This window comes from Schistocerca nitens, chromosome 7 (assembly GCF_023898315.1).
Source record: "Schistocerca nitens isolate TAMUIC-IGC-003100 chromosome 7, iqSchNite1.1, whole genome shotgun sequence".
Lineage (NCBI taxonomy): Eukaryota > Metazoa > Arthropoda > Insecta > Orthoptera > Acrididae > Schistocerca > Schistocerca nitens.
Window position 1 is genome coordinate 104,218,763 of NC_064620.1, and position 23,215 is coordinate 104,241,977.

The following is a 23,215-nucleotide window of genomic DNA, read 5'->3' on the forward strand; positions in this document are numbered from 1 at the left end:
TACTGACATAAAATATGTGCAATCAGATCCACACTTATGATCAACATACAAAGCATAAGTAGCAATAATGGGAAGCTCTTAGCTTGGCAAAGTAAAATACAAGTTGCGTAAAATTCAATATAAAAAGTTTTTAAACCATAACCGTAAGTGTAAGGTAATTAACAAAAGTGAATATTGATTAAAAATACACCTGGAACAGGATCTAAATGACGCTGCCTTGTGGCTTCTCTGTAAGAAGTTCTTGTTTTACTGTGGAGTCATTCCATGTCAAAATCAACACACTTTAAATAAAAATTTTACCTCACCCTCTTAGATTTTGCTGAAAGTTTGTATAGTTATAGTGGGTGCTGAAACTAAGAAAAATACCAAATTTCAATTTTTTACCTCAAACCATTCCTGAAATATGGTCATGTAAACTTTTCAGAAACTGGCCATAAATGGGTGAACAGACTTTTTTTAAATTACCCTAGGGGCTACCCTAATTGAGCTAGAGAACTGGGAAAGGTATCATTTTTTGCAGCATTTTTCATGTTCTTTCCTGTGTTAGACAAAAAAACATAGCTTCTAATTAATAACCTTTTTCAAAATACTAATTAATATTTTGATTTAATTTTTTACAAAAAGTACATAATTGAAAACTTTCAAAATATTTCCATAACTACTTCATACTGTTGTAAATCACATGGCAAAATATAAATGTGGGATGATGATGGGTTCATTGTTAAAAAAAAATTATTCCGGACTCTTGTTTTTCCACTAACGGCCCTAGTTTGACCAAACTGACCTTTAAGGTAGTACATCAATAGAGGACCGTATACATAGGGCTTGATGTCTGTACAATAATTCAGAGACTGGAGCCATTGTTGAGATGATGTAGTCTGCATTGTTACCTTCTAAGGCTTTGTGTGCCTACAGCATTATTGTGCACTGTGGTTTTAGTGCAAATCAATTGTTAACTCTGTGTTGACCAGTCTGTATCTATTATATTTAATAGTTCATTTTCAAGTAAATCTATACATTGAAGGGCAGTTTATAAGTGGTTTTTGTATAAATATGGAACCAAGTAAAAAGTGCAGTGCTGTAATCCACTGAAGAAGTCAAATCATTTTATTAGAGACAGAAAAAAACTGAGAAATGTCACAACATGGATGCCCAAATTATTTCCTCAAATACCAAGTGGTGCCAAGATTTGTGATAAATGTAGGAAAGATGTAACCAAATTGAAAAAGACACCAGAGCCCATCAGTGATGAAAGTGTTGAAGAAGAATCTTCTGGATCAGAGATAATCATCCGATACCAAGAGCCTGACTTCACTCCAACTTCAGTAGCTGTTAAAACATTGAACACAACACTTCAAGAACTAGGTGAGTCCCCAATTGACAGACATCTAGGCATTACGCCAAATCAAAAGTGAAGAAAATCTCATCAATGACACACAAACTTTTTGTTGCTCCTGAAACTTCTTCGTCAGATACTGATCAATCTGTTCTTGAAAATCTTAAAAGAAACTTTAAAAATTCTATAAGTAGAGCAAAAAAAAACTAATGATTCTTACAAGATTACCTGAAAAGTGGAGTGTCAGGAAAATAATGAGGGAATTTAATGCTCCTAATTACATTGTTCGGCAGTCCAAAAATTTTTTGAAAGAGAAAGGATTCATGGAAGGTCCAAACCCAAAACCAGGGAAGTGTTGTGTGACAATTACAGAAACAAGTGGAAATAAAACAAAAATATCAAAGACTTATTTTGTGTAACCTTAAAGAAGCTTACAAGCATTTTAAAGACAAGTTTCCTAACATAAAAATAGGTTCCTCTAAATTTGCTGAGTTGAGACCAAAATATTGTGTATTAGCTGGCCGGAGTGGCACACACACTGTCTGCGTGTGCACAACTCACCAAAACATAAAATTAATTATAGAAAATGCCAAACTAAATACAGTAACAAACAGCAGCTTAAAAAGTTATAAGCAGTGCATTGCAAAAATGCTTTGCAACCCATCATCAGTTGATTGCAACATGGGAAACTGTGAATACTGCCCAGGAGAAACTGTCATACGTAAAATTTTAAAAGGCTCTTTTCATGAAAACTTAATTGAACAAGTTCAGTTCCGACAGTGGATGTCAGTTGACCGATGTAATCTGGAAATTGTTCAGAAAACTTCTGAAGAATTCATAGATTTATTTTGTAGTAAGATCTCGACTTTGATTTGGCATGACTTCATTGCCAAGCAACAACGAACATTCCTTAACTCCACAAGAGAAAACCTTATGGAATCTGAATTTGTTGTCATATGTGATTTTTCAGTAAATTATAGTATAGTTCTACAGGATGAAGCTCAGAGATTACCATTCACCTTTTGTTATATATTACAAACAGGAAGACAAAATTGAGCATACGAGCTTTTTCATTGTTTCTGATTGCCTGGAGCACAATACAACTGTGGTTTACACCTTTCAAAAGAAGGTAATTTCATATCTAACAAATTTCAAAAGATTCCAAAAAAGATATACTATTATTCTGACAGTTCTGCCGCTCAGTATAAAAATAAGAAAAACTTCCTGAAGCTTTGCCTTCATGAGGAAGACTTCAACATAAAAGCTGAGTGGCACTTTTCAGCCACAGCACATGGGAAAGGGCCTTGTGATGAAGTAGGGGGTTCAGTAAAGAGACTGGCAGCTCGTGCAAGTTTTCAAAGGCCATACCAAAATCAGATCCAAACCGCACGAGATCTATTTGAGTGGACAGTAGATAATATCAGAAATGTTGATTTTGCATATTCCACTTAAGAAGACTACACTGCTTCAGAAATATTGTTAAAAAGCCGACTTGAAGAGGCATTGACAATCAAAGGAACACAGCAATTTCACGCTTACATTCCCAACACTACATCAAAATTAATAGTCAAATACTTCTCAGGTGATATGCACAGTTGGGAGAGGGAAGTAACTACATCACCAGACAAACTGAAGTTACAAGATGTATCCGGCTATGTCACCACTGTATATGGCAGAAACTGGTGTCTTGGGTACATTTTATAAAAAAACGAAGAACTTGATGAAGTGAAAATAACTTTTCTTCACCCATGTGGACCAGCTAAGTCATTCTCTTATCCTGCACATGCAGATCTCCTGTGGGTGTCAGTTGTGATATTCTCACAAAAGTGAATCCATTTACTCCGACAGGGAGAACATACATTCTTAATGAAAGTGATTTAAAACAAACCCAGTCAGCTTTATTAAAATGTAATATGTGAAGTTCCAAGACAATTTATTGGGAAACTGCTTTCAACTCAAACTTAATTTTTGTCTCAGGTTAGTGTTAATGTATACTTTATAGAAAGTTGTTTCAAAATTATTGTTAGTTCCTATTGTGTTAAATTTAGCTATGTACAGATACCTGTTACTCAAAAACAAGCATTACGTATTTAATTTGTTTAATAGTTCCATTTCAAACATCATGGATCAGAACTATTATGTAAATACTTGTACTTATTCATACTTTATTTCAGTTTGTAATTAAATGCTCAATTTCTTGTTTTTGTTATATTGGTTAATATACTGTTAGTGAAGTTGTATGAAATTAAAATAAGCAATCAACTTAATTATAAAATATGCTGATTAGTTTTGGTTTAACAAGGTGATGTTTTGATATTTCTAATACTTTTACTTACCTTTCAGTACGTTTTAAAGAAACTCCTGTTTGTTAAAGGTCAATTTGGTCAAACTAAGGTCGTTAGTGAAAAACAAGAGTCTGGAATAATTTTTTTTAACAATGAACCCATCATCATCCCACATTTATATTTTGCCATGTGATTTACAATAGTATGAAGCAGTTATGGAAATATTTTGAAAATTTTCAATTATGTACTTTCTGTAAAACAATTAAAATTAAATCAAAATATTAATTAGCATTTTGAAAAAGGTTATTAATTACAAGCTATGTTTTGTTGTACATCCCTGGAAAGAGCATGCAAAATGACACCTTTCCCAGTTCTCTAGCTCAATTAGGGCAGCCCCTAGGACAATTTTAAAAAAGTCCGTTCACACATTTTTGGCTGGTTTTTGAAAAGTTTACATAGGAATGGTTTGAGATAAAAAATTGAAATTCGATATTTTTCTTAGTCTCAGTGCCCACTATAAGTATACCAACTTTCAGCAAAATCTAAGAGGGTGAGGTAAAATAGGTGTGTTGATTTGACATGGAATGACTCTGTGGCTAAACTTGTGTAAGAAGGCCTAATCTTCTCACTTCTAGTGGCTGGTGTGCACAACTGTCAGGCTAGGAGCTTCCCACAATTACTGTTTTACTACTCATACTACATTTTAACTACTAAATCTGTGATACTGGTTACTCGTGTAGTCTAGCTGTAGTGTCTCTACTGGCATCAGTGTTATTTGTATAAATACCAGACACAACCAAGTCGTCACCAGCACTTTTTATGTACCTACATCAGAATATTTTATGGTATGTATGGCTGATATGCATGGCTGTTAATCACTTAAATATTTCTTTTTTTTATTTTCTTATGTATCACTAGGCCTATTACAGATTGATTTTGCTTCAGCTAACCGAACTTAGTTGGTCATACCTTTGTTTTCGTGTGTAACAGATATGAAGATGGAAGTGGCTGGAACCAGTAACATTGATGTGAAAGAGTTTGTGTGATCAATAGGAACCTGTAAAACAAAGAAAAACTGTTTTCTGTGCCAGTCAGTTAATTTGCTACTACATGTTTTAACGGCCCACAGCATCATCTTCAGGTGGAGAATTGTTTATTTACATGGCTAGTGTTTGTGAAGAGCACAGGCGACTTTTCACAGCAGCAGACCAAGACAATGTAAGTTTTGTTGTTTCTGTCGCTAAAGGTAAAAATTGTGTATTTAGGAAAGGCACTTCTGAGGTTAAAACACACGAATTTCTGAAAGTGAATTGGACTTACACAGGCAGTAAGAGTTGCAAAACCTCTGCAGACAGCTGCCTGTTGTATGTTCTCTCTGACGTACATTATGTTTACATTGTCACTTCAAAGATGTGCACTGCAGATATGTCTCCTTTCACTGGATATAAGGATAGAAGATTGAATGGTTATATACACAAATATGTTTTACTTTAAGAATATGAATGGGCTATACCAGAATATGGATATGTGAACAATTCAATTATTATATTAATTTCATATACATAAAATATTAATTTCATATACATAAAAAGATCTCAACAGATCATACACATATATTTTAAGTTGAGCTTATTGGGAAATGAATGCGAGTGGTTACATGAATTGTTGTGCATTGCAACTGAAAGTTATGAGAATGCTTTAAGTACTTCGTCAAATATTTTTCAAAGTTGGTTTGAGTCTGTTTCATTACTATCACTGAGTAGATGTTTCCATATTCCTTGGGCGATATTAACGAGGAAGGAGATGCATGCTGTTAGTGTATTTTCCTGATTCCTGATGGATGCATTCCAGACCAACAACAAAATTTGACAGACTACCTCATCACCTGGAAAGCAGTAAAGATAAATTTTCATCCTCAGGCATAATACACACACCCAAAAAAGTTTTGCATCACCCCAGTTCCCAGAACTCGGGAAGATAGACGCTGACTGTGGATATTGTATCACAGACACAGTTCATTTGACTGTTCCGAGATTCACTAAACCCACCAAAAGATGTAAGCAACCACGCATGAGCAGCGCCTATTAGACGGAGGGGGCCCATGGCTTGTGTTGTTTATAGTTCAACATTGCCTAGACAGTCAATACCGCGGTTCTATCACTTCCACATTATTACTTTGTGCCAAGAAGGGCTGGCTCTCAACAAGGGAAGTGCCCCATGCGTCTTGGAGTGAACCAAAGTGATGTTGTTCGGACATGGAGGAGATACATAGAGAAAGGAACTGTCAATGACATGCCTCGCTCAGGCCGCCCAAGGGCTACTACTGCAGTGGATGACCGCTACCTACAGATTATGGCTCGGAGGAACCCTGACAGCAACACCACCATGTTGGAAAATGCTTTTTGTGCAGCCACAGGACATCATGTTACAACTCAAACTGTGCAAAATAGGCTGCATGATGCAGAACTCCATTCCCAACGTCCATCTTTGAAACTATGACACCATGCAGCGTGGTACAGATGGGCTCAACAACATGCCGAATAGACAGCTCAGGATTGGCATCACGTTCTCTTCACTGATGAGTGTCGCATATACCTTCAGCCAGACAATTGTTGGAGACGTGTTTGGAGGCAAACCAGTCAGGCTGAATGCCTTAGACACACTGCCCAATGGGTGCAGCAAGGTGGAGGTTCCCTGCTGTTTTGGGATGGCATTATGTGGGGCCAACATACGCCGCTGGTGGTCATGGAAGGCGCCATAACAGCTGTACGATACATGAATGCCATCCTCCGATCGAAAGCGCAACCATATCGGTGAAGCATTTGTCCACATGGACGACAATTCGCGCCCCCATTGTGCATGTCTTGTGAATGACTTCCTTCAGGATAACGACATTGCTTGACTAGAGTGGCCAGCATGTTCTCCAGGCATGAACCCTATTGAACAGGTCTGGGATAGATTGAAAAGGGCTGTTTATAATTGTGATCCACCAATCAATCTGAGGGATCTATGCCAAATCGCTGTTGAGGAGTGGGACAATCTGGACCAACAGTGCCTTGATGAACTTGTGGATAGTATGCCACGACAAATACAGGCATGCATCAATGCAAGAGGACATGCTACTGGGTATTAGAGGTACCAGTGTGTACAGAAATCTGTACCACCACCTCTGAAGGTCTCACTGTACGGCAATAAAAAGGGCAGAAATGATGTTTATGATTATCTCTATTCCAATTTTCTGTACAGGTTCCGGCACTGAGGTGATGGAAAACTTCTTTTGATGTGTGTATATAAAATCATGTGTAGTAAATGCCCAGCTCAGTACATAGGTCAAACAGGCAGTTAACTTCCACACCAGATTCAAAGACATATCAATGCTTTCCGATACAACACATCAAACAAATCTGCAATAGTCTCCCATACAAAAAATACAGGTCATCTATTTGACAATGCAGAAAGCAATCTTAAGATATTACACACACTGAACAAAAGATGTATCTACAAGATCTGACAAAGTGCTTAAAGCATTCTCGTAATTTACAATCTCAACGCATTACATTTAATGTAGCTATTCACATTCATTTCCCAATAAGCTCCACCTACAATATACAGGGCAAAGAAAAAATTCTGCTCTTGGCAGTTTCAATGAGACTCCTCACCCCAAATCAAGACAAGCAAAAGCTAGTCCCACCAACAGACTTAATAAAAATGTTATTTAAAAAAACGAAGCTCTGGGACACTGTAATTGCTTGCAGCGTGACCAATAACAGGTAGTACAAACTATGCCCCTGTGCCACAGCTATTCCACTAGCCCAGTGACACAACGCAGCACTGTGGGGAATGGTTATGCAGATTCGTTGATGTTCAAGTCACATTTGCACCAAATTGTATTCAATTTATACCTCCACAACACAGCATAATTTGTATTTTTATTACTGTTACTTTTATTGAAACATTGACACATAACATGAACTCCTTACAGACGTACACGATCACACGTGAAGCCATTAGAAAATAATAGTGGATACAATAACATCGTCTGTAGCCAATGGTGTACAAAAACCACAATAGATAGGCTACAATAGATTGATCACTATGCTACAACTCCATTCTGTATGTTTGATGTCCAGGCTTATCTTCACAGAGACAGGACAAGCATGTTTTAGGGATGTTCAAACCAACCACCTTGCATTTTCAAACACTTCGCCACTCACCTTATAATACTTTGCTGGTCTCTATGCAACATACCTGCATCCACCACTGCCAAAGCGGCATGCATGCAAACTATTATGTCTTGTGCATCCATGGGCGGAGTACTATAAACTTGTTCCTTTAAGTGCCCACAATTAAAAATCTAGTGGATTAAGGTCCAGAGAATGTGTAGGACAGAACCCACTTTGCAGGAAATGCTCCATTTAAATAGTTATGCACATTCATTCCGAAGTGTGGCAGCGCACCATCAAGCTGAAACCATAGCTGTCGCTGAACACCAACTGGAAAGTTTTCTAATGGCTCAGGCAATGCATTGCAAAGAAACATACAATCCACAGGTGCATTAAAGTTGTCCAGGACTAGATAATGGCCCAAAAGCATTCCTCCCACAGTTCGAAACCACAGGTTTATTCCAAAGCGTGCCTGAAAGCCATGTTCACAGATGACATGTGGATTGTGTTCCGATCAATAACGGCTGTTGTGAGGTTGAAAATACCTTCATGAATCAGTATCATGTTATTTATAAAATGTTCGTTACCTTATACTTGGTGGAAAAACCATTCACAAAACTGTACTCATTGAACGCAGTTTCTGGCTGCTGGTGTTGAATTAATATGTAATGGTATGGATGTAATTCTTAATCGTGCAACGCTTCAACAACCAGTCTTTGAGATATCTGGAACTGCCTTGCAATCTGACAGGTATTTTGCAGAGGTGACTGGTGAACAGTTTCAGGAATTGCGTCCTCTGTCTAGTTCTCGGATGACCTCTGCCCATTCCTTGTGGACGAAGACAACCTGTTTACCAAAGGCATTACTCCTGACAATGAAAAACATTCGTATAAGGATGGTGCCTTTGAGTGAATCATGCAGTATATGTTTGGTTATCAGATGCACTCAGCATCAAAAGCATATCAATGTACTCATCGTTTGTGTACTTCATCGAGAAGCCATCCTACGTGAATTTGACAGGATCAGTTATGGATGTGCACGTAGACACATGTATGCAGTTTCTTGGATCCCACTGTCAAGTGATAGGCTGCTTTCATGTGACAATATGACAAGAACTAGGGAACAGAGGTACAAAAACTAAAAACTGATGAGGATCTGAAACATAGCTCCACTATGAATGTGGGTTTGATGTCCCAGCAGTCCACTCACTGGGCTACGACGGCTGGTATGGTACTGTGGGATCTATATGTTCCTCTGCACATTCCAATGTGCTGCATGATGTGACTGCATTGTCCACTCTTAATTTTTAAACAAGTGTTTTCAAAATGCCAATGGACTTGCTGCAGCAGTAATATCCATTTCCATCAGATCGCCGAAGTCAACTGCTGTCGGGCTTAGCTAACACTTCAATGAATGGCAGTCCAATCTGCTGAGCACTGTTGGCAAGCGGGCTGCACTCACCCCTTGTGAGGCAAATTGAACAGCTACTTGACTGAGAAGTAGCGGCTCCAGTCACAAAAACTGACAACGGCCAGGAGAGCTGTCTGCTGACCACATGCCCATTAGTATCTGCACCCAGTGACACTCACATGCTGTGGATGGTTGGTTGGTTATTTGATTTGGGGGAGAGGACCAAATACTGAGGTCATTGTTTCCATGATACAGGATGGCATAAATCAAGGGAGGATCGACACAAACAGCACAGTCTAGTCAATGGGAAGGAATAACATGCAAACACAAAGGGAAAACGGACATCCAGGTTAGCAGGAAGAGGATAAAACAAAGGGCGTAGGTGGCAATGGGGAGAGCAGGGGTGTCCCAGAAACACTACATGCTATGGGGCACAGCACCGCCACTGACCTGTCCAGACAGGGACACCGTATCATTGTCACAGTAAAAATGGGACAACAAGAGAAGAAGACACAAGAAAAGGGGAAACAAATCATCAGATCAGACAAAATGTTGGGAAAAGGCAGGGAGAACATAGCCAGTGTGGAGGTAAAGTCAAGGCCTCCATAACCAACCTATACTAACTGAGGAACTCAAATTCCAGCGGAAAATTGAAGGATTCATACCTGAGAGTACAAGCCACTTTCACAAAGAAAACCGAGGGCAGACATAACCATGCGAGGGTCATCCACTAACACTCAAGACAAGGAAGGTGAGAGGGCACACTTAGTGTGAAGGGCCAAAAGGTGGGGACAGTCTAGCAAAATATGGATCATTGTGAGCGGAGCCCCGCCAGTACAAGGGGGGCGACTCATGGCAGAGTAAAAAACCATGGGCCAACCTAGTGTGGCCAATATGAAGACGGTAGATTCCCACCGATAGACACAGAGGGAAGAATACCACATGGTGGGCGTCTCTTTGATGGCGCAAAGTTTATTAGACAGGGCGGGGAGGGGGGTTCCAACACCACTGGAACAATGGAGGCTTTCAGTCGCCAGAATGGAGGCTTTCAGTCGCCAGAAGAGATCCATACGAATCCATGGCTGAGGAACTAACCGGGGATGGGGGTGTTTCAGGAGAGAACATGGGGAAGAGGACAAGGAGGGCAGATGAAAGCCATGGCGGAGAGAAGCAATACATAGTCTAAACCCAGTAAACTGGCCTGAGGGTGGGCAGCAAGCAGGCGACAGCCTCAAGTCGCGAAAAGAATAGAACAGGAAAGGTGAGATGGGGAAGAACATGTAGCGACGGCATAGGAAACCAAGAGTTGGAACTGTCAAATCTAAAGGCCATGGATCCCAGAGTCAAACAGAAGATAACTGACAGGGCTAGTGCGAAATGCACCCAGTGGCTGAATGGATACAATGATTGTGAACCAGGTCCAAGAGGAGCAGCGGGAAGGGACAGCTGATCCATAAAACTTGACAACCATAGTCCATACGGGAAAGAACTAAAGCCCGGCAGAGAAGGGTCTAACAATGCACGCCCCAAAAGGTGCGGGCAAGGAAGTGAAGAACACAGAGTTCCTGAAAACAGTCATCATTCAACTGAAGGATATGAGGCAACGAAGTAAGCTTGTTGTCAAAAAGAAGACTCAAGAAACCGAACTAGACGGCCATGGTCAGGCACTGGGCACAGAGGTAGAGCTCCGAATCAGGATGGTCCATAGTACTGCAGCAGAAATGCACCACCCTCGACTTAAAGGGAGAGAATTGAAAATCCTCTAAGACTGTCCATGTGGAAGTGCATCAGATGGCACCCTGGAGCTGTTGTTCCGTGGGGGTCATCGAGTGGGAGTTAGCCCAAATACAGAGATCATCGACATACAGAGCAGGGGTGACCAATGGTACAGCAGAGGCCACAAGCCCACTAACAGCGATTACAAAAAGGACACTTAATACAGAGGCCTGTAGAAGGCCATTCTCCTGGGTCTGCGGAGAGCTTAGAACAGCATCAACTAAGACTCTGAATGACTGGTGGGACAGGAACTGGCAAACAAAAACTGAGAGAGGGCCTCAAAAACCCTAGTCGTAGAGTGTAAGGAGAACGTGACAGCACCCGTAGAGTGTAAGGAGAACGTGACAGCACCAAGCCTGCTGAACTGCAGTTTCAACTCGAAGCAGATGATCGATCAAAGATCATCCAAGATTCAAGGACCCAATGAGTCGATAAGCCACCATCCGTTATAGCAACTTGCAGGGGACATTTTTCAGGCTGATAAGCCGTAACTATCAAGGGAAGGCGGATGCTTACCACACTTAAAGACATGCATGGAATCAGGGCCAGGAGCTCAATCGTGAGAAGAAGAGAGGGCCAGAAGAAGCTACCATTCAGTAAAAGGTTCACAGTAAGATTCCTCCTGACAAAGGGTAAAATATAAGCAGGAAGCTTCAGCCTGCTGTATCTGGAGGAGGAAGGCAGCTGGATAGAAGGCTGATGCTGACAGCTGGATAGAAGGCTGATGCTGATGCAGTCACAAAATGGATCGCAAGGTGTTCGTCCAGAATGGGAGACTGCCACTAACAACCTTGGAGTGCGCAGAGTGTGGCCCGCACCTGTGATGAAGGGACAGAAGAACCGAGAGAGGAGACAAAGCGTTCCCAATACACCCATTTGGTCTGTCTGATTAAGTAACGGGCTTGGGCGTCAAGACGTGTAAAAGTGCTAAGGAGGACAGGTGCTGCTTAAGATCATGGAAGGCATGACGGCAATCACGGATAGCGGTGGCAATAGCCATGCTCCACCATGGGGCTGGCCAACAGTGAACTGTCAAGCAGGGAATGGCAATGCCGGCAACGCGGATTATCTCATCGGACATATTATGGATGACTTCGTCAATACAACATGACAAAGAAAGTGGAAACACAAGCTGAGAGTTGTACAGAGGCTAATCAGCTTGATGGAACGTCCAGCAGGAAAATCTGGTCACCAGGAGACGGGGAGGGAATGAGAGAATCAACGGGAAATGGTCACTGTCACACAAGGTCATCGTGTGGCAACCAGTGTAAGAAACAAAGAAGGGGAAGGGAAGAGAGCAAAAGATAAATAGTAAAGAAAGTGTCATAAACAGCACTAAAATTAGCAGGGGAACACTCATTAAGAAGGCACAGGTCACGGTCTACAAGAAACTGATCAATGAGTGAGGAGCCCCAACTAGATGGAGAAGCACTGACCTAGAAAGGGTGATGGGAATTACAATCCCCGAGGTTGGAGGAAGGGAGAGGGGAGGTGCTGAAGGAGGGCTGTTATGGCAGTAGTTGTAAGTGGCATTTCAGAAGGGAGAGAGATTTTGCAAACCGTGATGGCAGAGTCCAACTGGACCCGAACAGCAACTGCTTCCAATGTGGTGCAAAGTGGGGTCCATGCACTAACAATATCCATGTGGACCAACATGCAGACACCAGTGGAAGCCCTCAAAGGGCTGACTCAGTTCCGTAAGAAAGTGCAGAACACACAAATGTACAGTTAGGTCAGCATCAGTAAAATGAAATTCCTGGGTTGGGTTGATTTGGGGGAGGAGACCAAACTGTGAGGTCATCGGTCTGTAACACCTCGTTTATTTTAGCCGACCTGATCTGATCTGGTCGAATAGCAGCCCAATAATTATTATTAATGTGACCGTGTACCTAATGGGGCTGGCAATCAGAATTGACTGCTACGGAAGTTGTTACTTTCCAGTTCGTCCTTCTCAAATGCTGTAATAATGAAATGTCTGGTAACAAGAAAAACACCAACACAGTTTCACTAATTACGAACCTATATTCATCTCAAAAACACAAAAAGGAGGAGACAGCCACTGCCTTCGTCATACATATCTAATTACGGCTGATCTCAGTACAGGCTTCTTCATTTTTCATTATCGTCACACGTTAATCCATCACTGCAATCCAAAGAGATGCCGGCGCGGTAGACACGAAAGCAAAATATCGGCACTAGAATATCACTAATCACTTTCGTAACAATACTTCTTCACTTTCCCGGTATGATTCTAACACAAAGGGGTTAAACCGCGGCAATGGCAACTCCCTTTGTCGATAAAGCCTCGCTTTACAACAACTGGCCTCCACACACCTCTACCCGCAACATGGCACTGACTCAACTCCACACTTGCTCTCGCAACACGACACAATCGGTTGTTCGCCCTATCGACCTGTGCCGAGTGCAAATTTATAGTAAGGGCCTACGGACCCCTTACAGGTCTCATTGGATTAGGGAAGGATGGGGAAGGAAGTCGGCCACGTCCTTTCAAAGACACCTTCCCAGCATTTGCCTGAATGCTATTTAGGGAAATCACAGAATACCTAAATCAGGATGGCTGGACACGGGATTGAACCTTCATCCTCGCGATGAGATTACTGAAGAATGACGCAAGCTGCCAAGTAAAGGGCAATAAGGGATTACAACTGTGGGACACGACAGCAGTATCCATTACAGTTCCACTGAGTAATCACGGAATGGGAGGTGAACAGGCTGGAGCCGATCACGTCACCATCACTGATGAGGTGACATCCATAAATAAGATGTCTGATTAGGTTGTGAGATGGGAGATGGCACCTCCAGGGACACAGGGAGGACCTTGTCCTGGGACTTAGTTTCTTCTTCTTCTTCTCCTCCTCTTTCCCAAGTTGTGGAGAGCAGGGCACAGAGAGAGAGAGAGAGAGAGAGAGAGCAGGCTTCGTAGAGGAGGGGAGAGGAGAGGGGGGACACAACTGGAGTAAGGAAGACCTAGGACGGGGTGGGGGTCTTATACCAGCACGAGCGAGAAGTTGTATCCCTTGCCGATTTCAAAGAGCAATATTTTGCCAATTCCAATACCCCACCAGATGAAAGTAGTATTACCTTTATCCTCTCTCCTCAGAGTAGTTTTTTGGTGGTCCAGCTCCTCCTGTGCCACCTCACTGGCGATCCAATTGCGATGAAGATCATTGGAATACTTCTGTAAATTCTCTCTACTGCGCTACTAAATAAATAGCCCCACTTCTTACAAACAGGGGTATATTTTGCCCAACATTTTCACTACTACTTTTCATAACACAACTAACAATTGTTATGATAATACCACTCTCGAGTACATTCAAATGTCCATACATGTACACTGTACGACCTGGGAAAAAAACTACCACTCTTCAATTGTTCATTAAACCCTTGTTGGTGCATCATTTACTCCATGGCTCTCCGATTCACACACTTGCTGCACCATGGCACAAATGATGGATGACCAGTGGTCGTACTACCATTTTTAATGGTCCCCTTCTCGCGTGCTCCGCATTCACTGCATACAAGAAAGGGAAACAGTTTCCCTTTCCCACTACATATATCCTTATTCAATTTACTCACAAGCATATCTTGTTGATGGCTTTCCAATGGTGTGTTGGGATGTTTACAAATATCCCGAAACACTACAGAAGAAAGAACATAATGGAGGCAAACGTGGAAGTCATCAACACAGGGTGGAGTCGCTCATACTTCTGATGAGCCTCAGTGTAAGACAAACAATCCAGGGACTTGTACTCATGGATCTTCTTTTCTTTCTTGTAAACCAGGCAATCTGGTGAGTGTGAAGAGTGATGGTTATGACAATTTACACACATGGGTGATGGAACACAGGGGCCCCATCATGGAGTGGGTGGCCACAGTCACCGCATAGTGTGTCTGCTGGTCATCGGGAAGACGTGTGGCCAAAATGCAGGCAACAAAAGCACCTCGCAAATGGTGGGACAATGGCTTCACATCACACCAGTAACACACAACCTTGGCCTTCTCTGTGAGGGTATCTCCTCCGAAAGCCAGAATAAAGGCTCCGGTACCAGTACTGTCCTTATAACCTTTTAGCACACGTCGAACAAAATGAACGTCCTGTCATTCCAGATTAGCCCTGAGTCCCTAATCAGTTTGAAGGATGAGGTGCCTATGAAAAATGTCTCCCTGGACTATATTCAGAGACTGGTGAGGTAATAGATGTCACCAATATCACAAGCACAAAGAGCTGCAGACTTGGTGGCAGAAGAAGCTTTCTTTGATCAACTGGATCTTACTGAGAGACTCCATTTCGTGAAACTTGTTCTCGATATTCTCCACCAAAAGCAATGGGTTTGTGGCAGTGAATGTGTCCGCACCTGTCCTAGTACAGATCTTGTAGCGAGGGAAGTGTTTCCCACCCACCTGGCAAGCATGGCTCTCTTCCCAGGATGTAGCCAGAGAAAGAAAGGCTGCAGGGTCATCAAAAACAGCATTCAATGTTCCGTTATCACTCAAAGAGATGTCTGTACGAGAACGACCACATTTTTGGATCCTGACACGTTTCATGCAAAAGCATCTGCCCGGATACCATCCACTTTGATCAGGGGTTCTCCCCACGGGCGCCACCCATCCACAGCAAGGGCTGTCTAGCATGGCGGCCATTGCTGGGAGTTCCGATGCTCCAGAATGACAAGCAACCACTCCTAAGAATACCGTATTTACTCGAATGTAAGCCGCACTCGAATCTAAGCCGCACCTAAAAAATAAGACTCGAAATCAAGGAAAAAAAAAATTACCCAAATCTACGCCGCTCCTGAAATTTGAGACTCGAAATTCAAGGTGAGAGAAAAGTTTTAGACCGCCCCTCCAAATCGAAACAAAGTAGGTCCATTGTAACGTGAAACACAATTGAGGTCGAATGGATGAAGATACAGCTACAGTAGTTTGGTTCGAGTCGTAAGCTCAACAGTTAAGCTTTACCAAGTAGCCATTGCTGTGTGTCAGGCGCTCCGTCCGTATTTATAAGGGTACCCTTCCTTTTTCACGTGCTTCGTCTGGTTTGAATTGCTTATTTTGCTTTGATCTGATAAGTGCCGTTCTCTTTGTTATAGTTGTTTACGTCACTCTAAGCTGAAAATGCATTATTGTACTGTGTCGTGCATTGTTTGTCGCATTCTGATAACGAGTGTTTACGGCCTGTCGCCGCTCGCGGCATGGCTTGCTTAGTGCGCACTACCGCCGCTTACAATAAAAAAAAGAGAGAAATTATCTCATTAGCGAAACAATGGCAAGAGACTGCTTTTTGTTGTTACTTACAATGCCGCTTTCTTTGATAATGATCAACAAGAACCAAATAATAGCTGCGTATAATAGAAGATGTTCTGAACGAGAGTTTAGCGAAAATTTTTCTCCGTTAGAAAATCTTTGCAGACGCCTCTTTAGTACATTACAGTCTGCACAGAAATTAGAGTCATCTTAGATTTAAAAATTTAGGCAGTTGCCGTGCTTCATTTCTGACTGTATCACTATACAGCATAAGAATAATATGAATATAAACATGACATGATATGTATATTCTTCCGCGTCTTCTCGGTCTAGTTTCGTAGTTTATTAGGCAGACAGGATTTAAATGAGGTAGCAGCAAACATGAAAGAATACCTGGCATAATGTTTACATTCTTCTACCTGTTCTTTTAATTTATTTACTGACGCAGAGGTTTTGGCGCCAGTATTTATCTTTGTGCCTGCAAAGCATACCTGTGTTGCGCTACATATATTTGACGGCAGAAGTTAGTTGTGGCGACACCTACTAACATTTTTCAGAACGTCCGCTTACTTTGCACTCGATTCTAAGCCGCAGGTGGTTTTTTGGATTACAAAAACCGGAAAAAAAGTGCGGCTTAGATTCGAGTAAATACGGTACGTGGCGAGGCAATAGCTCAGGTATCAGAAGTATGACACTCAGACGGGTACAAAACCATGGACTGGCTACATGTGCTGGTGACCTATTGGGGCAGAGGAGGCTACAGCAGGGGAAAGAAGAGGGGCAGGAAAGGGGGGAGAGGAATCCAAACCGTAGACATTATGGAGGGAGTTCTTCCCCAAATGGCTCACACTACAGACAGAATAGTCAGAAGTGGGGTTCAAACAACAAAGGGGGACCAAAATTGCAAAAAAGGATGAAAGAGAAAAGGCACGGGAAACAAAAGTGCATGGAGTACCGGAAACCAGGTGGACAGCCAGGTCGACATAAATAAGAACATTGACAGAGAGGGAGGAGGGGGCAGTGGGGAAGTAGCAAAGATGGGGAGGGAGGGGCAGAGTCCCCGGGGGGGACCACTGGGCCTTCCGAGATCTGTTCGGATGGAGTTTTTAAACTGCACCCAATCTGATTTTGCAAGATAAACTTTGGTCTTGAATATGGATGAGGAAGCACAAGCTGACATCCAACTGTGGCATTTTTTTCTTCACTCAGTATATGTATGACTTGATGTAATCTTTCTATACAAATGAAATTAAAATAAATATTGAATTGTACAAATGTCCATATTCTGGAGCAGTCCACTAATTTTTTAAAAAAAATCATATTTATATCTGCAACATTCAATATTTTATATTCGTATCCAATGTAAGCAAGAAAGTCTGCAACACACAGCATCTCTGAAGTTTGTTTATTATCATGTCATATAAGTTCAAAGTATATAATCAAGAAAAGTAAATCGACAGCTGGTCTCAGTATATACATTGGCTGACCAGAAATTGGTCACGTCAAGTGCATTTGGCGTCACGTGTATCAGGTCTGTCATGGAGAGTGTGACTGGAGATGACGAACACTGTAGCAGATGGTTCTTAGCGTGCACACATGCAAAAAACTGACTCCACAGAAAGACCCCACTTCAGCAGGTTGGTCTTGCATCTCAGGTACTTGAGAGTAGTCTGTTGAGAGTCTTCCATGCTGTCCACTTTTCTGAATAATCAGGAGGAAGATTTTTCTTCAGAACCGTCTATTTTTCCAGATGCTGACATCCCACTCCCCCCACTTAGAGAACCTTGCTCACTGTGGTGCTCCTACAAGAGCTTCAGTAGCTGCCAAGAAGTTCTTTATTGATTTCCACTGAGGACGTGCTGGCTGATGGCCATACAAATGATGGGCTTCCTTAGCCACAGCCTTGCTATTCCCGCATCTAGCAGTCTATCTGGTCTCTAATATCAGGATGGGCTATGCCAGCAAAGTTTATCTATGGGTGTTATGTCTTAAACAATCCATGATAATGGGACAGGTCTCATCATGTGCCAGATATATGTCTCTGGCATAGATGGGCTTGTATTGTGCCAAACATACATATTCACTACTGGAGTAACACAGCACTAGCACACTAGTTATCACAGTGTGTGCGTGAAATCTCCATGCGATATCAGTCAGCGTCTGCACTACGTTGTTTCTGGGAAACTTTAGCTTCATGTTTACGCACAATTCGGCTACAGGTTTTTCCTTATAGTAGGTGATAAATTCTTGCAGGGCTTTTTGATAAGGTTTGCTCCACCTTTTCAAAACAGTTAGCCTAAGCAGTGATTGCAGAGTCATCAGCACAGATAAAACTCTGGGTTTCTTCAGGCAATGGCTGATCGTTACTGTAGACATTTAATAGCTATGGTGCAAGCAGCACTGAAGTGACAGTGTAAATATTATGTACAGTGAACAGAACATAAAAAAAGGAAGCAGTATGCAGACTTTTTACAACTCTGCCACACCTGTAATTACAACTCACTGTCAGAAATTCATGTTTTTAACATCTACAGTGCCTTTCCTAAATACATAATTTTTATCATCAACAAAATATGAAACATAACCTGCACTGCCCTTGGTCTGCTCTGAAAAAGTGTCTACTCCTCACCAACACCAGACATGTAAATAAATAATTCTCCACCTGAAGATGATGGTCTCAACCTTGGAAACACATAATGGCAAAATAAATATGTGACAAACGCAGAAAACAGTTTTATTTGTATTTATCAAGAGTTGCAGCCCTCATTAATGCTGCCCTTTAAGAACGAAATATTCGTAACAATTGTATTTTTATGCTACTTGGGCTAAAACAGTGACAAAAAAAGGCTATGTTGTCGCAGCACTGCAGTGCTTTGACGTTATAGTTCTCTTTTGCACGTACTTTTTTTTTTTTTTTTTTTTTTTAATGGGTGGGCTAAATGTACTGATACAGGCCAACACGGTATGTGACAATTGTCACGTGTACTCAAATAAGGATGGGAAAGATCAGAACACCGACAACGTTTATTTTGCTTCTTTGTTATTTTTGAAACAGACAGATTCGTAGCATAGCCCACGGTCTAGGTAATGTAGTACGGTTGAGGGCAGGTAAACTCAATTGATGTGATAGGACAAAAACGCCAAAAATTCTTGGTATGGCACTTATTTTATGCATTTCTGATTTAAATAATGGTTTCACTTAGACAATACTGTGGATCAAAGAAGATGAGGCGTATCGGCAGATTCAATATTTTCGTGTTTTGTTTAAAAGAAAGACGTGATTCAAAACACCATGCTTGATTTTTATCTTCTGTATGTGTCTGTTGACTCACACGGCAAAATCTTTAATTCTTTAATTGTTGGTCATGATGTGTTTATACTTCATGTAAACTTGCATTTCATTACATAAACTAATCTTCCAATCTTACAACTACACTGTCATCATTAACTTACTTCACAGCGGATGGGCGAACTAAACCACCATTTTTTGCAAGAAGGCAAATGTCCTAAATTTATGTTCATTTGTTAATGACAAGTTTTAACGTAGGCAAAATGTTGTTTGCATTGATTGACTGTTCCAGTTCTTGGTAGAATATTTTGTACATTATGAATGAAACACACACAATACTGCTGTAATATTTATTATTTGTTACACGAACTAGATTTCGGGTGATTCACCATCATAAGGTACACAGATAAGTATGTGGTGCAGTGGAATTTTGTTAGCTCAAAAATTTTAAACTTGTGCATGTGTAGAGTATCTCCAGTTCCAGAGACGAAAATGTTAATGTTAGAATAGGAATAAAACAAGCAAGGTTATTTCAGTGTAAATGAGACGTAAGATTATTTAACTAAGATAAAATATGCAACACATTAACTAATGAACTACAGACAAATTACACCAGTTGTACATAGAAGAATATAACTGACCAATAAACTTTGGTAACACACTCTAAAGATGTGGCTGAATAAATAATCTTGCCATTAATAGATCATAAATTACAAAGAGATCAGATATGATAGAGATATTAAGCAGGTGTGTGATTATACAAAGTAAAATTTTTTTGGGTCAATGGAAGGTCCAAGTGCACCTGTCTGCTTTGTCCCATAACGTATGGTGCAGTTGTGTGTGATGTCATTACAGCACAGAGTTTTCGAGTTGGTTGTGTTTGCAGATGTCGTGTTGGGTTTGATGGTGCCCTCTGGTGCTGTATGTGTATGTGCTGTGTGTAACTTGTTATATTGCCTTCATTTGAGGTTTTGTGTACACAGTGCAACTTTGCTGGGAGTGTTAGTTGTTGGTCACGCATCGTGCGTTGGAAGTGTTTTCAGTGAGTTATCAATCTTTCTTTTGTTTATGTGTTTGGCATTATTGTTAGTCATATGGAGGGAGAAGAGCTACTTTTTTTTTTTTTTTTAAGGGGCTGCAGGTAACATGTATAGGCCAAGGATGGAGAGTTGAGGGATTGTGGACTTAATAGAATGTTTTGGGGGGAGGGGGGGGGAAGAGGATTGTTTTATAGTTATGTTGTAGAGGACCCATTTGGTTGCAGCTTTTGTTGATTTGAAAGGTGTGATTTATTTTCCTTTATTGTGTGTTTTTTATTTGTTGTCTTTCTTTAGGAGGTGTGTGGTATGAGTTTGTTTATGGCTGGTTTGGAAGGGTTAAGGTGTGTGTGTGTGTGTGTGTGTGTGTGTGTGTGTGAGGAGGGGGGGAGCGCCTTTGATTTGGGTGGCCAATCTAGATTGTATCGCTGGAATTTGTTGGTGTTAAGTAATTTTTGTTTTGGGTTTATTCTATATGAACTGTGATGTTTTGTGTATTTATGGTAGATTGATTGTGTTTTAATTAATGTAGTGGTGTCTGATTTTTGGGTTACTGAGTTGTTGGGGGTTTTGATTCTATTTTTTGTAGTTGTAGGTATTGTTTTTTTGGTATGACAGTTGTGGTTGAGCTATACAGACCAATGGAAATTCCAGATTCCAGTTTTCATAGTTGTAGTTGTTGGTTGTTTGGTATTGATGGTTGCAGTTGATCTATATAGGTCACAAGAGGTGTCCGATTCCTGTGATCTTTGTTGGCATAGCAGAATGCTGTCATTTTGTGTTTTTTCTGTCACTTTACTTTGGGACCATGCAGATTTTTTTTCTTGTTATATATTTAGCCTGTCTCCACCCTAAACCCTTAATTTCCTGTGGTCGTCCCATTAGTTACGTTTTATTTTTGGAGTGAGACGTTGCTGTGTTATTTGATTGTTTTCACGTTTGTTGGAGTGTATATGTAGTGACGTCACAGACGCCATATTGGAGATGCTGAAAGCAATGCTTTTTGACATATTGGTGACATGAGTCAAAGCAGACAGGTGGAATATGATAGACATGTGGTAATTAACTTCCATAGCTTCAAGTATGGAAATGTGCACCATTTGTTGCTTTCTTGAGGTGGTGGGTTCAGGACAGTGTAAAGAAGCGAATACCTCTATTTTTCTGCCTTTTGTGTGTTATACGCTACACTAAAGGTAGAAGGGTAGACATACCCACTTGAAGGAACACCACAGATGTTGGAAACTTAGAAAAGTAGACTCAACTTTTGCAGACAGCCTGTTTAAAGGAGGTCATAGTTACATGGTAAAACGAAGTATTACATCACATCCACAAGGAAAGGAAGGTGAGCTGTCTTGAAATTAATAACCAAATGTCTATCAACCCAAGCCCAGTACTGAATAACCAGATATGGTTCCCTTACTCACCATTTCTAGCTGCAAATACAACTCATAATCCCACCCAGACTATTTTGTAAATTAAGCCTCTTGCTCACATGCTCCATTTCCTTTATTTCGGTTACTATAACTTCTCTAGTTGTGTTAAACAAATTACATTGTACCATATCTGATCTGTTTGTAATTTATGATCCATTAAAGACAAGATTATTTTGTTCAGCCACATCTTTGGAATGTGTCACCAAAGCTTACTGTTCAATTACGTTCTTCTACGGACAACTGTTGCAATTTGTTTATAGTTCATTTAATTGTCACATATTTTATCTTAGTTAAATAATCTTACATAACATATACACTGCAATGTAACCTAACTTGTTTTATTCCTATTCTAACATTAACATTTTCATCTTTGGAATTGGAGATACTCTGCACATGCACTAGTTCAGAATCTTTGGTCCAACAAAATTTCATTGTACCTATATCTGCGTACCTGATGATGGTGTAACATCCGAAAACTGGTTTGTGTAATAAATAATGTAGAATATTATCCCCGTGTTGTGTGTGTTTCATTCACAATAAATGTTTTGTAACTACCCTCCAGGCTGTAAATGATAATACTTGGCATTTCATTTCTTGTTTACACTGAGTAAATGAATTAAGCAGACAATGGAGCTCTGTGGAAGACACACTCTTCACTGACCTAGTATTAGATTTACAAGGTTCACTCAAGCTTCGTGATTTTTTTTATCATCAATGTCCTAACTGGTGAGTGCAGATTAAGTTCCGTTTCCTGCTCCCCCCCACCACTTAGCTTTAATATACAAAAACCCATAATAAGCCACAAATAGGCACAAAAAAAAAACGGCAATCTCACAAATTCAGTGCCAAGAACAAAGAGAGCAAACAAGTATAAAATACCATACTAAAGAGTACAATCTTTATACACTTCCATGAAGTGTCACCTGATGGAATAACTAAGATATGGTTATATAGTTTAGCAATATACTAACAAACATAACGTTAAAAACGTGAACTCTGGATAGCCTATAGGGTTTGGAACATAAAAAATACTCACGGGTTCCAAATTACACTTTCTTGGAAATCTGCTGTTCCCACAGTCACAGCGGAAATTCCTAGGGAAAAAAAAGAACTGAATTAATATTATGTTCTAATTTTACATAAAGCACGTCAGAAGTGAACTACAAACTTGCGAAATGTAGAAAACAACTACTTCGAAAACAATGTCATCAAATTTAG

The 23,215-nt window shown here is 40.7% G+C and overlaps 1 protein-coding gene across 1 annotated transcript in view; it reads right to left on the reverse strand.

The window, feature by feature from the left end:
- LOC126194850 (putative E3 ubiquitin-protein ligase UBR7) overlaps positions 1–23,215 on the reverse strand; it is a 97,181-nt gene that overhangs the window by 73,182 nt on the left and 784 nt on the right. Inside the window, exon 3 of the mRNA XM_049933197.1 lies at positions 23,034–23,091. Coding sequence (XP_049789154.1) covers positions 23,034–23,091 — 58 coding nt within the window. The remainder of the gene's footprint in view (positions 1–23,033; positions 23,092–23,215) is intronic.